The following is a 19,806-nucleotide window of genomic DNA, read 5'->3' on the forward strand; positions in this document are numbered from 1 at the left end:
GGCGGAAGGATCGCCAGAGCCCAGCAGGTCGAGGCTGCGGTGGCCGGCAGCAGCCACCGCACTCCAGTCTGGGTGACAGAGTGAGACTCCAACTCAAAAAAAAAAAAAAAAAGAAAAATTACTTTCAAGGATCAGAGGGAAAGTTAATGTGATGAGCTTAAAGCCTTATGTCAAACTCTACTTTAGCCATGAGATTTTACTTGTGCATAATTTCCCAACATGTCTCTAACTGGTCAAAAATCTCTAAGCAAATTAAAAACAATAAAAATTAACACACAGGAACTTGCAGCAAATGCTGAAAGGACTCTGTTTTCCTATTCCCTCTTCCGTCCCGTCTGCCCAAGGAGCTGGCTCTGTTTGTGACAGCTTAGAGGTTTTCTCAGGGGCTGTAGGATTCATGTAAAGGCTCCACATGACACTTCAGGAGTGGCAGGAAAGGTCTGTGCTCTGCTGGGAATGGACTCAGCACAGCAGGAGAAAACGGCTATACATGAGGCATGAAAGAAGATAAGACCTTGTCTATCCTGGCTTCGCTGAAGACTGAAAAATCAAAACCCTCTCACTACAGAAGGATAATAAATATCCCTTGGCCCTTTCCCAACACCTCTTCTGAAGATCTGACATGTCTACAGACTCCAATTACTAGGAACTGTTACAATTTGTGGAAAACAACTCCTTTAAAGATTTCTTAGAAAGAGTGCTGAAAAGCAATCACACCAGGCTCTCTGCCAATAAGCAGCTCTTCCATAACCAGCGACCCCAGTCTCGTGAAAAGGTCATCTTTCCAGAGAGCATAAAAAGAGAAAGACGGTGAGAGATCGCTACTCCTTGTGGACCACCTTCACTATTTTTAAGACAGAAAAGAGCAGAGTAAGGAACAGGAAAGGGGAGGCTGCAGCTACAAACTTAGCTCTCAACGGACTCAGGTTCTCCCATTCCAATGTGTCACCAAGATCTTCCTTCTACAAAGCTGAAGCACCTCTTCATTCTTCCCTTCAGCTCTTGTTCTTCACCACAACTGCAACCTGCCCAACTTTACTGACTTTCCAACTCTCCTCTCTGGCTTTACTCTTCACCCAGCCAAGGAAATCTGAGTTCCTTTTTTATCTCACTGAATTTTTTTTAGAGACAGGGTCTCACTATGTTGTCCAGGCTAGAGTTACAGTGGCTATTCAAAGGCACGGCTATTCATAGGTGCATTTTTTTTTTTTTTTTTAGTTGGAGTCTCACTCGGTCGCCCAGACTGGAGTGCAGTGGCCGCTCCTGACCACCGCAGCCTCGGCCTGCTGGGCTCCAGCGGTCCTTCCACCTCAGCCTTCCAAGTAGCCGGACTTACAGGTGAGCACTACCATGCCCGGCTAATTTTTGATTTATTGTAGAGATAAGGTCTGCCAAGTTGCCCTGGCAGATCTTGAACCCGCGAGCTCAGGCAATCCACTCACCTCGGCCTCCCAAAGCGCTGGGATTACAGGCTGAGCTACCGAGCCCGGCAGCGTATTTTTTTTTTTAATTGGAGTCTCACTCTGTCGCCAATGGTGGAGTGCAGTGGCACGTCCATGGCCACCACAGCCTCAACCTGCTGAGCTTAGGTAATTCTCCTGCTTCAGCCTTCCACGTAGCTGGAACTACAGATGCTTGCCACCACACCTGGCTATTTTTTTTATTAATCATAGAGATGAAGTCTCGCTAAATAAATTGCCCAGGCTGGTCTCAAGTAATCCTCTGTGCAGCTCACAGGTGCAACTATAGCGCACTATAGCCTTGACCTCCTGGGCTCAAGCCATCCTTTTGCCTCAGCCTCCAGAGTACTGGAACTACAGGCGCCACCACACCAAGGCTCCTGAACTCCTTTCTCACTTTGTTAAATGCAAAAGACCCAACATCGGCAGCTTCAAAGGGGCAGAATTATTTTTTCTAAAGAGGTGTAAGTCTCTTGTTTAAAACTCTTAACAGCCAAAATCTTCTAGTTGTCAATTACATCACAATTCATTACTAACTCATCTAGAAGAGGTTGACTGAGCTTCTTCTATGTGCCAGACACTGAGAACACGGGGATAAAGGAGACAAAGTCTCTGTTGACAGAGCTTACCCTCCAGCGGGAGTGACAGACAATACAAAGGCGAAGGGTCTTCTCTCCCAAACTTTAGGAACTGACATTAATGAGACAGGAACGGGGGGTGGGGCAAGGCAAGAAAAGACAGCCCTCTGTACGAATAAGAGACTGACGAATAGCAGAAGGCTGGTAAGACCTACCTCTGCAATACAGGTAAGGATAATCAGACAGAGTTTGCCACTGTGAAGCCTGTGTTCATCTGTAAAATAAATAAATAAATAAACTCTTCTCTGTAAATCATCCAGACCATGTTTCAATACAAAGACATATAAAAAGAAACAGTCACACTTTTCTTTCTCCACAAAATTCATAACTGGAAATCAAGATATTATTAGAGTAGTAACTCTTGCTTCTCTCCTAGGCAAAAGAATTCCCCCAAAAGATTTTTTCTTAAGTATCCTGGTAGTCTGTTAAATAGCTAACCACCTTTCTTGAAAGCCCTCTAACTCTTACTCCGATTGTCATGGCCTAAATCAGGGACATACCCTTTGACTCTAGATCAGGCTTTTGCTTCCAGATAGTTGGTCCATTCCTTTCTCCACCTCCTCATCCACCAGTTATAAACAACACCATCTGTAACCACCTACCCACAAATCTAGAAAATTTAATGACTGTACAAAGCAAACTGGCAATAAAATCAGAAATAAATTAACTGGAGACAAGAGCTCAGCCACACTTCTCCTTGCATTGTACACATTACTTATGACCTGAAAAGCTAGGGACTCTTTTTTTTTTTGAGTTAGAGTCTCATTCTGTCACCCAGACTGGAGTGCAATGGCCGCTCCTGGCCACCACAACCTCAACCTGCTGGGTTCGGCGATCCTTCCGCCTCAGCCTTCCAAGTAGCTGGAACTACAGGCTCGCGCTACCACGTCCGGCTAGTTAAGCTGAAGACTCTTGATCATTTTTCTTCCTGTCAAAGTTGGTCACACAACAAATATTTGCTTAGCACCTACCGTGTGGCAGGCACTGTGCTAAGCACTAGAGACAGAGCACTGAACTAAACGCAGGTCCCTAGTTTCCCAGAACTCATATTCTACTTATTAAAACATTTTTCAGCCAGGCACGGTGGCCCACGCCTATAAGCCCAGCACTCTGGGAGACCAAGGCGAGAGGACTGCCTGAGCACTGGGGTTTGAGACCAGATGGGGCAACTTGGCGAGACTTGCCTCTACAGTAAATCAAGAAACTAGCCGGGCATAGTAGTGCCCACCTATAGTTCCAGTTACTCGGAAGGCTGAGGCAGAAGGATCGCCTGAGCCCAGCAGGTAGAGGCTGCGGTAGCCGTGAATGTGCCACTGCAGCCCTGGAAAAAAGGTGCTAAAAGCAGAGCCAGATCAAGGGAATGAGAAACACAAAGTTCTGCAGAATGGACAGGAAAGGACTGAGTGAGAAGGGGACACAGAGATAGCTTCAGCAACATTAATAAGGCTGTATTTGTTTAAGTTGGGTGGTAGGTTCACTTATGCTCATTCTATTATCATACTTCATAACTTATGACAATGTTATACTCTATACCTTATCATACATATCTATTAAAAGTATATTTCTGTGGTATCAAACAATAAATATACGATAAGGGCAAAAAAGATAATATCCTGGGAGGAATAGCAGAGCCAAGAGGAGTTGCTTCTACTGAAAACATCACAAGATGCTGTTAGCCGAGGCGTGCAGCAGGTCAGGGGCTGAAGGATGAGAGGTGGGCCACTGAAGTCTCACAGGAGCCATTTTTGAAATTAACTCATCATACCTCGTCTTGTCCTTTGCCATACTTAAGCTGCCTGTTGGCAAAGACCTAATCCAGCCTGAGTTTAAAGACACTATCTGAGCCCATCCATTCTGCAATTAATCAGCCCTTAATTTTGCCTTCCATTTTATGGATGGCAGGTGACCAGGCCAGAGAGGCTTATATAATCCCTTAATCTAAAAATGAGTTCCAAGGGCCTCAATTCACTGTTATATCAGGTAAAGCTAAAAGTTCATTTTCTGGGTCATATCCATATAGTTTCTCTCTTCTGTGGCTGCTGCAGTATTTCCAGAGAAAGAAAAAGGCTATCCATTTCCATACAAAAGCTATGGCCTCAGGAAACTCCAATACACAAGAGTCTTGTTATCTTTGCCGCCAGGTCTCACCTGCAGATCTTGGAGGTTCAGCCATCTCTGCAGCTTCCCAATGGGCTGTTCTATGTTGGGAGTTTATGACATGGACTACTTGTATCTATCTCATCCCTGTATACAGCTTTCTCTCTTGAAGCAGCACACTCATAAGGCACCAGAGAAGAAAAAAGTCAAAGTTTGCAAGGCAGAAATCTCCAAGAGCTAATGCAATAGGTCTGAAGAGAGCATGGCTTAGGCTCTGCCCACCAGGCTCCTTTCCTCTCTGGCAATTCTTTTCCCTGGTTATCTTTTAGCTCTCTTGTCTCTGTCTAACAAAGTTCCCTTCTTACTCTAAAAGCCTCCAAGTCAGGTGTGGTGGCTCACGCCTGTAATCCTAGTGTTGAGGGAGGCCATGGTGAGAGGACTGCCTTAGCCCAAGGGCTCGAGACCAGCCTGGGCAACATAGCAAGACCTCCTCTCTACAATAAATTAAAAAATTAACTGGGAGTGATGGCACATGCCTATAGTCCCAGCTACTTGGAAGACTGAGGCAGAGGGATCAAGGCTGAGGTAGCCGTGAGCACACCATTACACTCCAGTCTGCGTGACAGAGTGAGACTCCAACTCAAAATATAAAAATAAAAAATAAAAAAATAAAGCCTCCAAGGCCGGGCTCGGTGACTCAGCTGGTAATTTGGGAGGCCAAGGCGAGTGAACTGCCTGAGTCCTCGGGTTTGAGACCCACCCGGGCAACTTGGCGAGACCTTCTCTCTACAATAAATCAAAAACTAAGCCAGGCGTGGTAGTGCAAGCCTATAGTTCTGGTTACTTGGAAGGCTGAGGCGGAAGGATCGCCGGAGCCCAGCAGGTCAAGGCTGCGGTGGTCGGGAGTGTGCCACTGCACTCCAGTCTGGGCGACAGAGTGAAACACCAACTCAAAAAAAAAAAAAGCCTCCAAATCTTGGTCTTCCACTTCAATAAAGCTCTTGCCTCTCAGCTCCATTCTGCAATTCCTGAAAGCTCTCAAACCAGAAACCTGCTCGCTTCACTTGGCAAGTAACAGACTTCTACAGTATACTTAATGCCAGCCTAGGCACACTAGCTCACACCTGTTATCCCAGCACTTTGGAAGGTCAAGGTAGGAGGATCATTTGAGGCCAGGAGTTAAAGACTAGCCTGCGTTAGCTGGGCTCGGTGGCTCAGCCTGTAATCCCGCGCCTTTGGGAGGCTGAGGTGAGTGAATTGCCTGAGCCTGTGGGTTCGATACCCACCTGAGCAACTTGGTGAGACCTCCTCTCTGCAATAAATCAAAATATTAGCCAGGCGTGGTAGCGCACACCTGTAGTTCCAGCTACTCGGAAGGCTGAGGCGGAAGGATCGCCAGAGCCCAGCAGGTCGAGGCTGCGGTGGCCGGGAGCGGCCACTGCACTCCCGTCTAGGTGACGGAGTGAGACTCCAACTCAAGAAAAAAAAAAGACTAGCCTGAGCAACACAATGAGATCCCATCTCCGCAAAAAATGTTTAAAAATTAGCCGTGCATGATGGCTGAGGCGGGAGGATCACCTGAGACCAGGCGGTCGAGGTTGCAGAGAGACATGACTGTGCACTCTAGCCTGGGTGACAGAGCGAGACCTTACCCTAAAAAAAAAAAAAAAGGAAAAGGAAAAAACAGTGATGTACACTTACTGCCTAAGGAAACCTTAAACCACCTCAACAAGGCATCTATCCTCATGGAAAGTAAGTGGCAAAAACCACAGTATTTTAGCAATTTTGCTTCTACAGTGCAACTGCTTTGTTTATCTGGAAATCTGAACTTTGCTCATGAACATAATTTAAGAATACAACTATTGAACAGTTAGTTCCTAAAATAGGATTTAAAGGTTCTGAAAAGGAAGATTTATGAAGAAAGAATATATGCCGAATTATTGAGTGATTAATGCTGGAGAGTTTAATTACAAAGAACTTTCACTCTCTAACTACTGCTAGAATGTTTTAATTTTTTTTTTTTTTTGAGTTGCAGTCTCACTCTGTCGCCCAGACTAGAGTGCAGTGGTCGCTCCCGGCCACCATAGCCTCGACCTGCTGGGCTCCGGCGATCCTTCCGCCTCAGTCTTCCATGTAGCTGGAACTATAGGTGCGCGCTACCACGCCTGGCTCATTTTTTATTTATTGTAGAGATGAGGTCTCGCCAAGTTGCCCAGCCGGATCACAAACCCGTGAGCTCAGGCAATCCACTCACCTTAGCCTCCCCCAAAGGCGCAGGATTACAGGCTGAGCCACTGAGCCCGGCTGAATGTTTTAATTTTTAACAAGGAATATTTCAATCACTTTTGTAACTAGGAAAAAAAATAATTTTTGCTTATTTGCTTTGACTCAGGCTCTCACTCTGTCACCCAGGCTGGAGTGCAGTAGCACAATCATGGCTCCCTGTAGTCTTCACCTCCTGGGTTCAAGCAATTTTCCCATCTCAGCCTCCTGAGTAACTGGGACTACAGGTGTGCACCACCACATCTGACTAATTTTTCTATTTATTGTAGAGATGGGGTCTTGCTATGTTGCCCAGGCTGGTCCCAAACTCCTGGGCTCAAGCAATCATCCCACCTTGGTCTCCCAAAATGCTGGGATTACAGACATGAGTCACTGCATCCAGCCAAGAGAAAAATAATTTTACATAGAAGAGGCTCACTGGATCAACCTGTAGGTACCAAATAAAATGCTAATTAAAATGTTCATTAAGGGGTACCTGCATGATCTATGTTTGTATACCTAACCCTAAATTGTACCCCACATCTTTATAATACAAATTTTTTTAAAGGTCCATTAAGATGCCAGGTGAAAGGGTGAAATGCCAAAATGGAGTAGCTTTAGCCAAAGAGCAGCCATTTTAAGCTTTGTCATGCTTTAGTGTTTTATTTTAACTTGTTCTCAATCAGTAACAGAGGACAGAACCAGTTTACCAGAAGTAGTCACTGATAATTGTCTTGCAACCCCCACAAGTATGCTTTGTACTAATTAACAGCAGGTATGGTTAAAAACATGTTCTAGGAAGCATCTTTGGGACACTGGGGAGATATGAACTAAATGTTACCTGATATTAGAGTATTAGATATTGCTGACTTTCTTAGATAAAATAATGGTATTCTATATATCTAGGCTATCTAGAAAAATGTCTTTAATTTTAGGAGATAAATGTCAAAGTACTCAGGTATGAAGTAGTCGTGGTATCTGCAAATACAATTAATACTATTCGGCCAAGATAATAACAACACACACAGAAACTTAAGAGTAAACCAAATACAGTAAACTGTCAATGAGTAATCATTTTGATTTTTTAAACTTCTGTATGATAAAATGTTTTCATTAATAACAATTGGAGGAAAAAAATGTTAGCTCAGAGAGCCAAGTGTGGTGGCTCATGCCTGTCACCCCAGCACTTTGGGAGGTGTAGGCAAGAGGATTACCTGAGCCCAGGGGTTCGAGACCAGCCTAGGCAACTTGGCGAGATCTCAACTCTACAATAAATAAAAAATTAGCCAGGCATGGTGGCATGTGCCTGTAGATCCAGCTACTTGGGAGGCTGAGGCAGAAAGATTCCCTGAGCCCAATAGGTCAAGGTTGATACCTATTAGCGTGCAACTGCACTCTAGCCTGGGCAACAGAGAGACACTTCAAGTTAAAAAAAAAAAAAAAAGCCATCTCAGTGTCACCATGAAATAAAAGGCTTACTTCCAGGGAATCCTAAAACGGGGGTATATTCCACTTATATCAGGTACCCAAGCAATCAAATTCATAGAGACAGAAAGTAGAATGGTGGCTCCTAATGGCTACAGAGAGGGGACAATGGGGTATTAGTATTTAATGGGTAGAATTTCCATTCTGCAAAATGAAAAATGCTAGAGATGGGTGATGGTGATGGTTTTACAATAAGGTGAACGTACCGAGCACTACTGGACTATATTTTTAAAAAGTTAAGATGGCAAATTTTATATTGTATGCATTTTACCACGGTAACAAAATAAGTAAATAAAAATTGTGAACACTCATATAAATCCAGTATAAAGAAAAAACACTAGTTAGGAAAAAAATAAAACAAAACCAAGATATACACTAGACAGAGTTTGCTGAGTCTCCTCCCAACTCCTTCTCACTCCTAGGCCAACTACTCCACTACTCTACCACTAACTAAAAGACCACAGCAAAATCATCAACAGAGAGAGAAAAGGAAAGCAGATGGAAAAAAACTTCAACTTTTCCAACACCCAATTCTCTCCCACTTCCACTCTGCATTTCTCTGATGGGTACTGACACTTCTATTTTAAGTGTTAAGGAACACAGTCCCTCTGAATCTCACCTCTTCCTACTGTACTCTGCACAACAGTCCTCTAATTCTCACCATAAGCTGATGCTTTCAGCTCCTGTCCTCAAAAGGGAATTCCCTGAAGCGTGCTAATCCCCCACTTCCCACACATAAGAGTCTGCATCTACTTACCAAGACCTGCTAAGAAGACTTGCTAGTTTTTATAGAGACCGGTTTTTTTTCTCCTGTTCTATTTTGAGCATTTCCCCCAGCTCCAGGTTTTGCCAGCACCACCTAATTGCCATCTAGCAGTGAAACATCACTGTTTTCCAGCAATCGAGATCATGCACAGGAGGCCCCAATGGTTTGTCTTGTCAAAGCTTCAAAGTATTAGTGCTGCTCTTCGACTGTAGCTGCCTGCCACACCTCCTACTCCCTGAGCCCCTAAAATAGCACATCTTACCTTTGGTGTCCTGCATGACAATTGAGCTATACTTCAAGAAGGTTATCAGTAGATTACTGGTCTGTACATCTGCATCCAGTGGGAGTTCCACAGAACTTATCACTGGAATAGAACAGATAAAACGCACTTAGCCTGCAACACATTCCATCTAACACTTCTACCCACATGGCCGATTTGCCAGCAGGCAAGAAAACCACTAAATAAGCTCTTTCCACAACACAGGGAGGACCAAGTATTCATGATAAAACTTTTGTCTACTCTTCTTAGGCTTCCAGAGTCCCTTCCTACTCCCAAATTAGGCCCAATGTCCTGCTCTATCTAAGGCCAGTCTCTAGCTATAGTATTTCTCCCAACATCCTAGGAAGGAAATGTTGCTTCCACTTCCAGTCCCAAGTACCCCAAAAGAGATTAAGGCCATTCTTAAAGATGTGCTGATATCCACCTAAAGGAAAGGTCTGTATAAATGTAAATGAACTTGGCTTTGATGGGTCTCCTGCTTAAAATAAATTTAAGATTCCTTCCTAATAAGGAGAAATCTTGCTCAATTTTGACATCAAGCCTTCAGGCTGGAAGTAACCATGATGGAGGAGGAATAAGTTAAGGCAGAACTGCATTCAGGTTCATCCACTTAATCCCTTCTCCTGAAAGGGAACCTGAAAAGGAACATCAGACTGAAAAGACATGAACACTATTGGTTGGGACAGCCTGGAAACTGGGTTTTACATGCCCAGCTGCTGTTTCCAGGAAAAATCCTCCCCTGCTCTCTGTGAGCCAGTCCCCATGAACAGTGAGGGCTCAGACCAGGCAACCCACACAGAACACAGCCTTGATGCAGACTTCCCAAAACTCTGGGACTCTGCATTAGACTAAGACACCTTGTCAAGTGTTCTTATGCTGCCTAAGACATGACACATAAGCAAAAGGAGACTTATGATGGCCCAGACAAGCTAGAGAATCCATAGCTCTCTGCTACATTTTCAGCCATGAAGATTCAGCTGAGTTGGGATATTACTCATAATATGTATTCATAGCCATAATGGATCCCTCTGGAGTTATTACGATGTATGCAGAGAATGTTTATTAACAATGGGAACATTTGCAAGTTATGGATCCATAATACACAGCAAGCACAGCAAAAAGCCTCATGAAAAGAAACCAGCATGCGCAACCCTCGGCTGTTTTCCCACTGTTAAGCCCCAAGAACTAATAAAAGACAAATATATTTTTATGCTGAAATTACTAAAAGGTCCTAACTCATGTTATGGTTTAATGACCTGAGCCTGTCATTTCAAACCACAGTCTATTTTAAAGCTCAGAGCCCATAATCATTTCTTTGTCCAATACAAAGAAGCATCTAACCGGTAAGTGGGACTTTTTTCCTGCTCACACAAAGCAATATGTGGAAAACTTCTTATATAATATGTAGAAATATAGAAGTATAAGTATTTTTAGTTTACCAGAAAGTCCTCTTATGCCAAGGCTGAGTTGTCAAATGTCAAGCCTGAGCTGAGAACAAATGTTATAACTAAACTGCTGGCTTTTGAAACGAATGGCTCCCGTGACATACCTTTAAATATAACTGGGCTACTAAGCACCATTCTAATTTAGAACCAAAAATTACAAACAAGGTTATAATACGTAAGACCCCTGCAGAAGAAAATTCGTTGGGAGAGAAGACATAGAGCAAGTAGAGACAGAATACAACCCTGCACAAACGGAAACCTCCCTCCTAAAGAGGAGTCATGCCTCGATCTTTGGCTTCATCATTTCCCCAGCAGCTTCTGTCGAAGGAGACGTCACTTGGAAGTGAGCTAACCTGAGCTTCCCACGAGAATAAAAGCTCACTGGTTGTAGGTAAGCAAGCACAAATCCTGCCATTGCATAATCAAGTGTGTGGGTGGAAGTGTTCACAATGAACAGTCTAAAAGGCAGTCCTCTGAAACATCCAAACCCCAACATCACAAGGAATTCAAACACATATGCATATGTATATGATAGCCATGGAAACCAGGCAGGCTTCATCCTTAAAGAGAAAGTGCAATATTTCCATTGGATTCTTCAGTGACCTGAATAAACAGAGACAAGCAGGCAATCCTCACTACTTGCTCCTTCTCGTTAAGATATTTTGAGATTTGGCTTTCCATTCTAAACAGAATCCATTTGCTACCGTAGACCTGAGTACCAATGGCGCCTCCCTGTCCGGCTTCTGTACTGCTTGTACTGCTGTGAAATGCTATCGCCACTGGTGCTGTACAAAAAAGCTTAAAGGAGAGAAAGCAGAACAGAGAGGGTCGCTTTACACACATGTAGGAGGGAGGCACTAAGAAAGGCTCACAACTGGATTTCCTGTACTTCTTTATCCAAAATGAGGTCAACGTTTGAGGCACAACATCAAGTATTAATGTTGATTGTTTCTGGGTTAAGGTATTCCACCCAACACACTCAGCCTACAACAGAACCAATTCAGATAACACCAAGTTTTTTGGGTTTTTTGGGTAAAATTCATAATTTATTATTTGTTACCTTTTACTTGGCTTCAGCCATAAGTTTATAAAGGGTAAATTGTTGTTATTGTTGTTTTTAGGAGAAGTCTTACATACCCACCAAACTCCCACTAAAATATATTCAGGGTCGGGTGTGGTGGCTAACACCTATAATCCCAACACTTTGGGAGGCCAAGGTGAGAGGATTGCATTGAGCCCATGGGTTTGAGACTGGCCTGGGCAATTTGGCAATGCCTCATCTCTACAATAAATCAAGAAAAATTAGCTGGGCGTGATGGCACATGCCTGTAGTTCCAGCTACTTGGAAGGCTAAGGTGGAAGGATCATCTGAGCACAGAAGGTCGAGGCTGCAGTGACCATCATTCCAGCCTAGGCGACAGAGACTCAAACTCAAAAAAAAAAAATTCTCTCTCTCTCTCTCTCTCTCTCTCTCTCAGGACCAGCATGTTGGCTCATGCCTGTAATCCGAGGCAGGGTTGCTTGAGCCCAGGAGTTTGAGACCAGCCTAGGCAACATAGCAAGACCATGTCTCTACAAAAAATTTAAAAATTAGCCACGTGCAGTGGCATGTGCCTGTAGTCCCAGCTACTTAGGAGGCTAAGGCAGAAGGATCACTTGAACCCAGGAGGTCAAGGCTACAGTAAGCCATGATCATGCCAAAGCACTTTAGCCTGGGTGACAGAGTGAGAACTCGACTCAAAAAAAAAAAAAGAAAGAAAGAATAAACCACTCAGGTCTGTTATCTCCAACTGGGAGTGGTTGGCAGGCACATGATAGTGAGTAAATTCCAGGTTCACTTTCTTATTTGCTCATTCAACAAATACTATTTATTAAGCAATTAGCATGCTAGACACTATGCTGAGCATACAGTGGTAAAGAAGTTAGATGTGGTCCTGGCCCTGATTGCACGTTTTGGTTTTTGTCTCTACTCTCACTGAACCTTAGGCAAATTGCTTCATTTCTCTGGTCTCAATTCCCTCATCTGTCAAATGGTCACATGAAATGACATTACTATTTTACATAATTCCAGTGCTTTATAAACACCCATTCGAGCCTCCCAAGTACCCTGAGAATTTAGCAGGACAGACCTTATTGACCTTTGAGTTCCATTTCAGATCTAGCACTCCTTGATGCTACAATTCCCTGAGAGGGAAAGCTAAGGTTATGCAGCTTCTTATACAGAGAAAAATAACTTGACTATCTTTTCCAAATTTTTCTTTGGAACTTCAGGAGTCCTGAAGGGCAGTACTACAGACAAATTTAAAGGAAAGAATTAACAATTGCTTTTTTTGTTCAACATGCTCATTCTGAAAGAGCTAAGATATTAATCAAGAAAACAAAAGAGGTGGTAGGCTCACCATCAGAAGAGGGTGGCGTGGTCCCAAGTGGTGTGGCTGGGGTTGTTGGAGCAGGATTGACAGGGGTTGTCACCAAGCCCATTTCTGGATGACTCTGAAAGGGAACACAGACGGATATGAAAACAGAAAATCCTGTTCTCCCTGAGTATCCTCTGCTTACTACCTTCACTGGTATGCCTGGCCTCAGAATTATTACTATTATTATTTTTTGACACAGGGTCTCCCTATGTTGCCCAGGATGGTCTCGAACTCTTACGCTCAAGTGATCCTCTTGCCTCAGGCTCCTGAGTAGGTGGGACTATGGATGTGCACCACCATGTCCCTGGCCATACTTAGACAGAAGGCTCACTGAGAAGGGACTGCTTCCGCACTTAGTTCTTATGAGTACCTAATGACTACTGATACTTGCCAGACTCTAATAAGAAGCTTTGTGGGCTATAATTACTTAAGCAACTAGGTTCCCGCTACATAAGTTTTTCTGCAGCACCATCCAAACAGAAAACCGGGGTAAACAAAAACACAGTTTATTCTGTAAGAAGGAACAGGGAGCTTGTGATCCTATCCAGACCTGGAAAAGAACTACTCTCATCAGATAAACCTGTAACACAGCCATAGACTGCTCTGATGACCACGTAATTGACCAGCAGATTTAGGTGAGCCAAGGGGATGCCGGTGCTATAAAAAAGAGCTATTCCGATGGCAGCCTTCCTGGAGCATAACAAGAGTGTGTGGGATGGGGAGACAGAGGCACGGGGAAGACACCCAGTAGGGCCCAAAACAGTCGACTTCTCTGCACCTGACCTTTCTCGCCATCCCTGCCATATCCGCTCTTGAAAATGAAGCTGAGTGGCAACTGTTTAACTCCTCCTCCTCTTTCCCAACAGCTTTCCCAGCCCTTTACTTTCTTCTCCTCCTCCTCTAACATCAGTTATGAAATGTGGAGAGCAGACATGGAACAGAGTGAGAACAGTGAATCTACATTACCAGTCATGAAAACTGGTAAGTGTTCTCCCAAGCAGATCCCAAACCAGCACACTGTGTTTTAAGCATGACCTTATTTTTTTTGTCATCAATAGATTCCAGATTCCACATCTACTCTTTAAGAAAAAAGGATAAGCAAATTTTCCTTTAAAAGAAACCTACATACATATTTTAAAGAGTCTGGCTTTAAGATAAAAACACTTCATCAATTTTTTAAGACAGTTTTCATGGACAGCCCTTGAGGTCTCAGTCTATTTTAGTCCCCATCTGTACCATCTATGGAGGCCACCCCTCAGGCATGTGGCCCAGCACTCAGTATACTATAACTTTCTTTCAGTGTTTGTAGACCCTTTTATCTGTTAATAGCTAACCTTATGCTGAACAGAACATGCTTTACTTTTCTCCTCTGGAAATTGGCAAGATAATAAGAAACTTGGCCTATGTTATCTCTGGTTGCAATTCCACAGCAATTCAGAAAGGAGAAAGTCTGACATAAAACTCCATATGGCAGATAACACCCAAGATTTCTAGCGAAGCAACCTCAACTAGTTTGGGTTAACAGGCTCAGTAAGCTCATCAAGGCCATCAACTCTGTGTGTCATCAGGCCCACCTCCACAACAGACGGAAACACACGTATTTGAAGCAAAGGTACGTGATGCAGCTCCTTGTTCCTGCCACTTACCAATGCAAAGCTGGGCTTAAACAGGTATGGCCAGATAGGCTTTTCAATGGAACGAGCCTGTGCGAAATTCAGGAAGAAAGAAGATTGGGGTTTTCAGGGCAACCAACCTGAGCTAACACTGTGATGAAGTTGCGATTTAAATGAACAGCTTCATAAAGTGCCAGGAGAATGGCCTCATTGGTTCTAAAGAAAGAGAGAACAAATTGAAGTGGCTCTCTTGGTGGAGGAGTTGAGACACTATAACCATCAAGATGAGATTTCACCCCAGCTCCTCATTTGAGTTCCTAATGTTCCCCTTTACACACAAAGGTGCACAGGCAGGAGTCAGGCTTAACTTTTAACTGCTTAGGACTTGTTCTCAACTAATTCATTCTCTACCTTCCCTCTGCTTTTCCGCCCCAATTCAGTTAAGTCCTTAAGTGGCTCAGGTACCCATCCCTCTTCTGCTTCATTCCAGAGGTACCTAAGAACAGCTTTTCAGCATGTTGGGAGTCAGTACATGTAAGACCAAGGCAGAAATTTCCAAAGATCCAATATTGTTTAAAACCCAAGAGACAAGCCGGGTTTAGTGGCTCGGCCTGTAATCCCATGCCTTTGGGAGGCTGAGGTGAGTGGATTGCCTGAGCCCGCAGGTTCGAGACCCGCCCGGGCAACTTGGCAAGACCTCATCTCTACAATAAATCAAAAATTAGCCAGGCGTGGGAGCACACGCCTGTAGTTCCAGCTACTCAGAAGGCTGAGGCAGAAGGATCGCCGGAGCCCAGCAGGTCGAGGCTGCGGTGGCCAGAAGCGGCCACTGCACTCCAGTCTGGGTGGCACAGTGAGACTCCAACTAAAAAAAAAAAAAAAAAACCCAAGAGACATTTGATAAATCACCAACAAAGTATGCATCTGTAAAAGATTTACAAGAGGCAACTCCCACACTCTCGTGCCCAGCAGGAGAGCCCACACTAAAGTCCAAGTCACTGCACAAGCATGTCAAGCACTTACTGTACTGAGATTTTCTCATGGGCATCTGCTATGAACATGCTGCCCACCTGTGGAAGAAAAGGGGAATTGCAGACTTACAGCAGCAGAATGTGAGAGGTGCTCCATGCCAGTGAAGGCTTTAATCAGTGAAAAGACAAGCTGCTTCCAGCTGGAGAACTTGGAACTCTGGACCCTCAGTCACACACACCAAAACCAGCCCACTTTGAAAGTCTTAAGAGACTCATAAGTAATAAAAAAAAAATAAAGAAAATTCTACTAAATCATCTTGCCTTAAAGGGCCTTAAAAAAAAATGCTGGGCTCGGTGGCTCAGCCTGTCATCCCAGCACTTGGGGGCTGAGGTGAGTGGATTGCCTGAGCCTGAGGGGTCAAGACCCACCTGGGCAACTTGGCGAGACCTCATCTCTACAATAAAACAAAAATTAGCTGGGCGTGGTCGTGCGCACCTGTAGTTCCAGCTACTTGAAAGGCTGAGGCGGAAGGATTGCCGGAGCCCAGCAGGTCGAGGTTGCGGTGGCCGGGAGCGTGCCACAGCACTCTGGTCTGGGCAACAGAGTGAGACTCCGAATCAAAAAACAAAACAAAACAAAGCAAAAAACCCCATACTTTTGTCCAGCTCTCGTTCTCAGTGTGTGTGTGACTCTGATGGCAAATAAATATTAACCTACACATCCTCCTTCCTGAAGTTGTTCATTTGAAGTCAGAAACTAACTTGGGAAGAATGTCACAGAAAGCAGGCTGACTTCAACCAACACAGAGCTATCTCTAGGGGTCTATTTGGGTTTCAGACCAAAACTGTAAATGCCAGACCCATTCTCCGTTTTTTTAGATCCAGAATCTTTTTTTAATCCTAGTCAGAGCCAGTGAACAGGCAAATGGAGAGGCTGCCTCTAATATGGGTGGTATCAAAAGGCTCTGAGAAAGAGCCCATCCCCTGGAAAGATCCTTGCTACCTCCTCAACGATGCCCAAAACTATGCGCAAACCTGCAACAGCTACAGCTTCGTTCATTTGACACAAAACTTCTCCTTGGCTGAAAAGTAAAGCGCCCTGGGAGCAATATATTGTATCTCACTCATTTAATCCAACACGAATATAAAGTCCATACTTCTCCAGCCACTGAGAAACTTTTCTCATTTATGCTTCAGAGTTAAAGAGTTTATCAGGCCATCTCCTGAGAACAGCCTCAGAGAAGGGAGAAGGAAACAATGCATGGGGGGGGGGTTTCCTGCTGCTTTGTTGGGGAGGAGAGGAGGCAACTCTTTCCTGCAGTGAACTCAAAAAATTGTCTTGTCGTAGAGCTGAGTACTTGGATATTAGTGCCCAAGAAGACAGATTTTCTAATCTAGCTAGATTCTCGAAACTCCTAGATTTGTCTTTTAAAAACTGTCCCAGATTATCTGGTCTAAAATGTCAATGCTGCCAGGGTGAAGAAACCCTGCCCTAGCGTCTTACAAACTGGACCAACAACTTTCCTAAATCTTGGACATCTCAGCCCAAACCCTAAAGCCTTTAGAGGAGTACTCAGATCTACTCACACTCCCTCAGCCCCAGGACCAGCCACAAGGGATAAAACCACGACAGACAGCCAAGGAGCGCTCAAGGGAGGACTAGATCTAAACCCTAATATTCTGTATTGACCCTTTTTAGGTACAGGGTCAGTACCTAAAAAGGGTCAAAACTATAGGAAAGAAATGTCTGGCTTAACGTAAACCTTTTCTTTTGTCTTTAAATAATTGATTGATTAATTTGGGGAAAAAATGAGTCCTAGAGAGACCAAAGATTTTCTTTCCCCTATCTCACTTGATTTTGAAATTCACTAAAGGAGATACAGTTCCTAATAAAACCTGCTCTGAGCAGACCCTCTCCCTTCATCATGCCATCAACCTCAAACATCTGAACTTCTGAGTCCAGATTTACCTACCCTGTAGATCTCATGTATTTCTGAACAAAAGAGAAAAACAAGTAGGACTTACCATATTTGTTAAAGCAGAGAAAAAACCACTCTGGTGTTCCTCTTCCTTGTCTTTATATTGCCTGAACAAAAAGAACTAAATTCAACTTCAAGGTTATTTATCAAGTATGCCTTTGTCTTTGGCATTCTAGGTAATCAGGGCACTTTTAGAGTTCTCTGACTCCAGAAAACCATAAAGCGTTATGATCATCCAGCCATGGCAGTTTCCCCTGCAAGTGAAGAGGTACCTGTCTGCTCTTGAAGCAGAGTGTACCAAAATGCCTGGGTACTTTGGGGGAGACTTAGAAAGCAAGTTGCAAGTGTGAAACTGCTCTAACACAGGACTGATCCAGTTATTTTCCAAACAGACTATTACTTGAAAGGTGTGACAAAAATCACTTTATGGCTGTAACAGTGAAAATCTCATTTCTGAAGGAGGAGGAGGGAAATCAATGAGCTAAACTATTCACAGAAATGGGATAGATTTGAAGTTCTGATACCCGTGTGTGAGGCAAGTCTACAGAAAAACATGAAAGATCCTGCTTGGCCCTTGCCAAGATTAGGGATTCTGGTTTCCATTCACTGATACCAGAGGGAAAGAAGGGAAGAAAGCATCAATGAAGAGAGTCCCCAGAATAAACAGGGACTCTGGGAAGTTGAGGTTGATTCTTTTTTTTTTTTTTTTGAGTTGGAGTCTCACTCTGTCGCCCAGACTGGAGTGCAGTAGCCGCTCCTGGCTACCGCAACCTCGACCTGCTGGGTTCCGGTGATCCTTCCGCCTCAGCCTTCCAAGTAGCTGGAATTACAGGCGCGCGCTACCATGCCCAGCTAATGTTTGATTTATTATAAAGATGAGGTCTCGCCAAGTTGCCCAGGTGGGTCTCGAACCCGCGGGCTCAGGCAATCCACTCACCTCAGCCTCCCAAAGGCGCGGGATTACAGGCTGAGCCACCGAGCCCGGCTGAGGTTGACTCTTGATGAAAACAAAACACCTAAGTCAGGCGTGGTAGCTCACACTTGTAATCCCAACACTCTGAGAGGCCAAGGTGGGAGGATTGCTTATACCCAGGAGTTCGAGACAGCCTAGGCAACATAGTGACACCGTCTCTACAAACAATAAAAAAATTAGCCAGGCATGGTGGCACATGCCTATAGTCCCAGTTACTTGAGAGGCTGAGGCAGAAGAACTGCCTGAGCCCAGGAGGTTGAGGTTGCTGTGAGCCGTGATCATGCCACTGCACTGCAGTCTAAGTGACAGAGTAAGACTCTGACTCAAAAAAAGAAACAAATATCTGTCAAACTAGAGCTACCACATGCTTTCTTTTATATTTTTTAAGAACAAAGAAAAAGTGGTGCTCCACAACTTTTTTACATAGGAAATATGTGTATGATCCGTTGGGCTAAATGAAAGATCCTACTTACGACTGGAAGACTAGTTAAAACGCTCTGCAACAAAATACCTAAAGTGGCAAAAGATGTGCCTAATTACATAAACTAAGGATGGACACTAATCTGGTGGCTACTTTCCCCTAGCATCAAAAATAGCAGCTGCTGCCGGGCTCGGTGGCTCAGCCTGTAATCCGCACCTTTGGGAGGCTGAGGTGAGTGGATTGCCTGAGCCCACGGGTTCAAGACCCGCCTGGGCAGGCGAGACCTCATCTCTACAATAAAATCAAAAAATTAGCTGGGCGTGGTAGCGCACGCCTGTAATTCCAGCTACTTGGAAGGCTGAGGCAGAAGGATTGCCGGAGCCCAGCAGGTTGAGGCTGCGGTGGCCGGGAGCGGCCACTGCACTCCAGTCTGGGTGACAGAGTGAGACTCCAACTCAAAAAAAAAAACAGCAGCTGCTAAAGCCATCAAGCCAAGCTACAGCAAATATATCTGCCAGGGGCTGAACCTCCAAATGCTCTTTCCAGAGTCAAGTGCGAACAGACCTGTTCCCAACTCAACCAAGTCAAATGAAACTTAGCCCCTTCCACTCCAGGTGGACTTACCTGTTGTACTCAGATAAAGCCTGAGCGATTACAAGCCCCATTCCCTAGAAAAGAAAAGATAACACAGGTAAAGTGAAAGAGCACCTTTGGGGGGCAGTGGTGACACTAGGTCAGGGAGAATACTGATTATACCCCCATGATCCACACCCAAGAACTCCTGCCTGAAAGTTGGCAACTAGGACAGAAATTCTGAGAGACACTGTCAAAGGAACTTAATTCTATGAAAATATTTTTTTTTTCAGTTGGAGTCTCGCTCTGTTGCCCAGGCTGGAGTGTAGTGGCATGCTCACAGCCACGGCAATCTCAACCTGCTAGGCTCAGGCAATCCTTCCACCTCAGTCTTCCATGTAGCTGGAACTATAGACACATGCCACC

At 44.4% G+C, this 19,806-nt stretch overlaps 1 protein-coding gene across 3 annotated transcripts in view; it reads right to left on the reverse strand.

Annotated features, from left to right (window-relative positions):
• CUNH10orf76 (chromosome unknown C10orf76 homolog) overlaps positions 1-19,806 on the reverse strand; it is a 192,328-nt gene that overhangs the window by 144,608 nt on the left and 27,914 nt on the right. Inside the window, exons 9-15 of one of the 3 annotated variants that reach the window (XM_008068973.1) lie at positions 19,432-19,475; positions 17,460-17,520; positions 15,487-15,533; positions 14,604-14,679; positions 12,833-12,926; positions 8,971-9,072; positions 2,254-2,312 (exon numbers count right to left, since the gene is read on the reverse strand). In XM_008068973.1, the coding sequence (XP_008067164.1) occupies positions 2,254-2,312; positions 8,971-9,072; positions 12,833-12,926; positions 14,604-14,679; positions 15,487-15,533; positions 17,460-17,520; positions 19,432-19,475 (483 nt within the window). The remainder of the gene's footprint in view (positions 1-2,253; positions 2,313-8,970; positions 9,073-12,832; positions 12,927-14,603; positions 14,680-15,486; positions 15,534-17,459; positions 17,521-19,431; positions 19,476-19,806) is intronic. The other 2 variants (XM_021718018.1, XM_021718019.1) reach the window with 2 other exon arrangements.

Source organism: Carlito syrichta, unplaced genomic scaffold (genome assembly GCF_000164805.1).
Source record: "Carlito syrichta isolate Samal-C Ts95f unplaced genomic scaffold, Tarsius_syrichta-2.0.1 Scaffold311715, whole genome shotgun sequence".
In the NCBI taxonomy this organism is placed as follows: domain Eukaryota; kingdom Metazoa; phylum Chordata; class Mammalia; order Primates; family Tarsiidae; genus Carlito; species Carlito syrichta.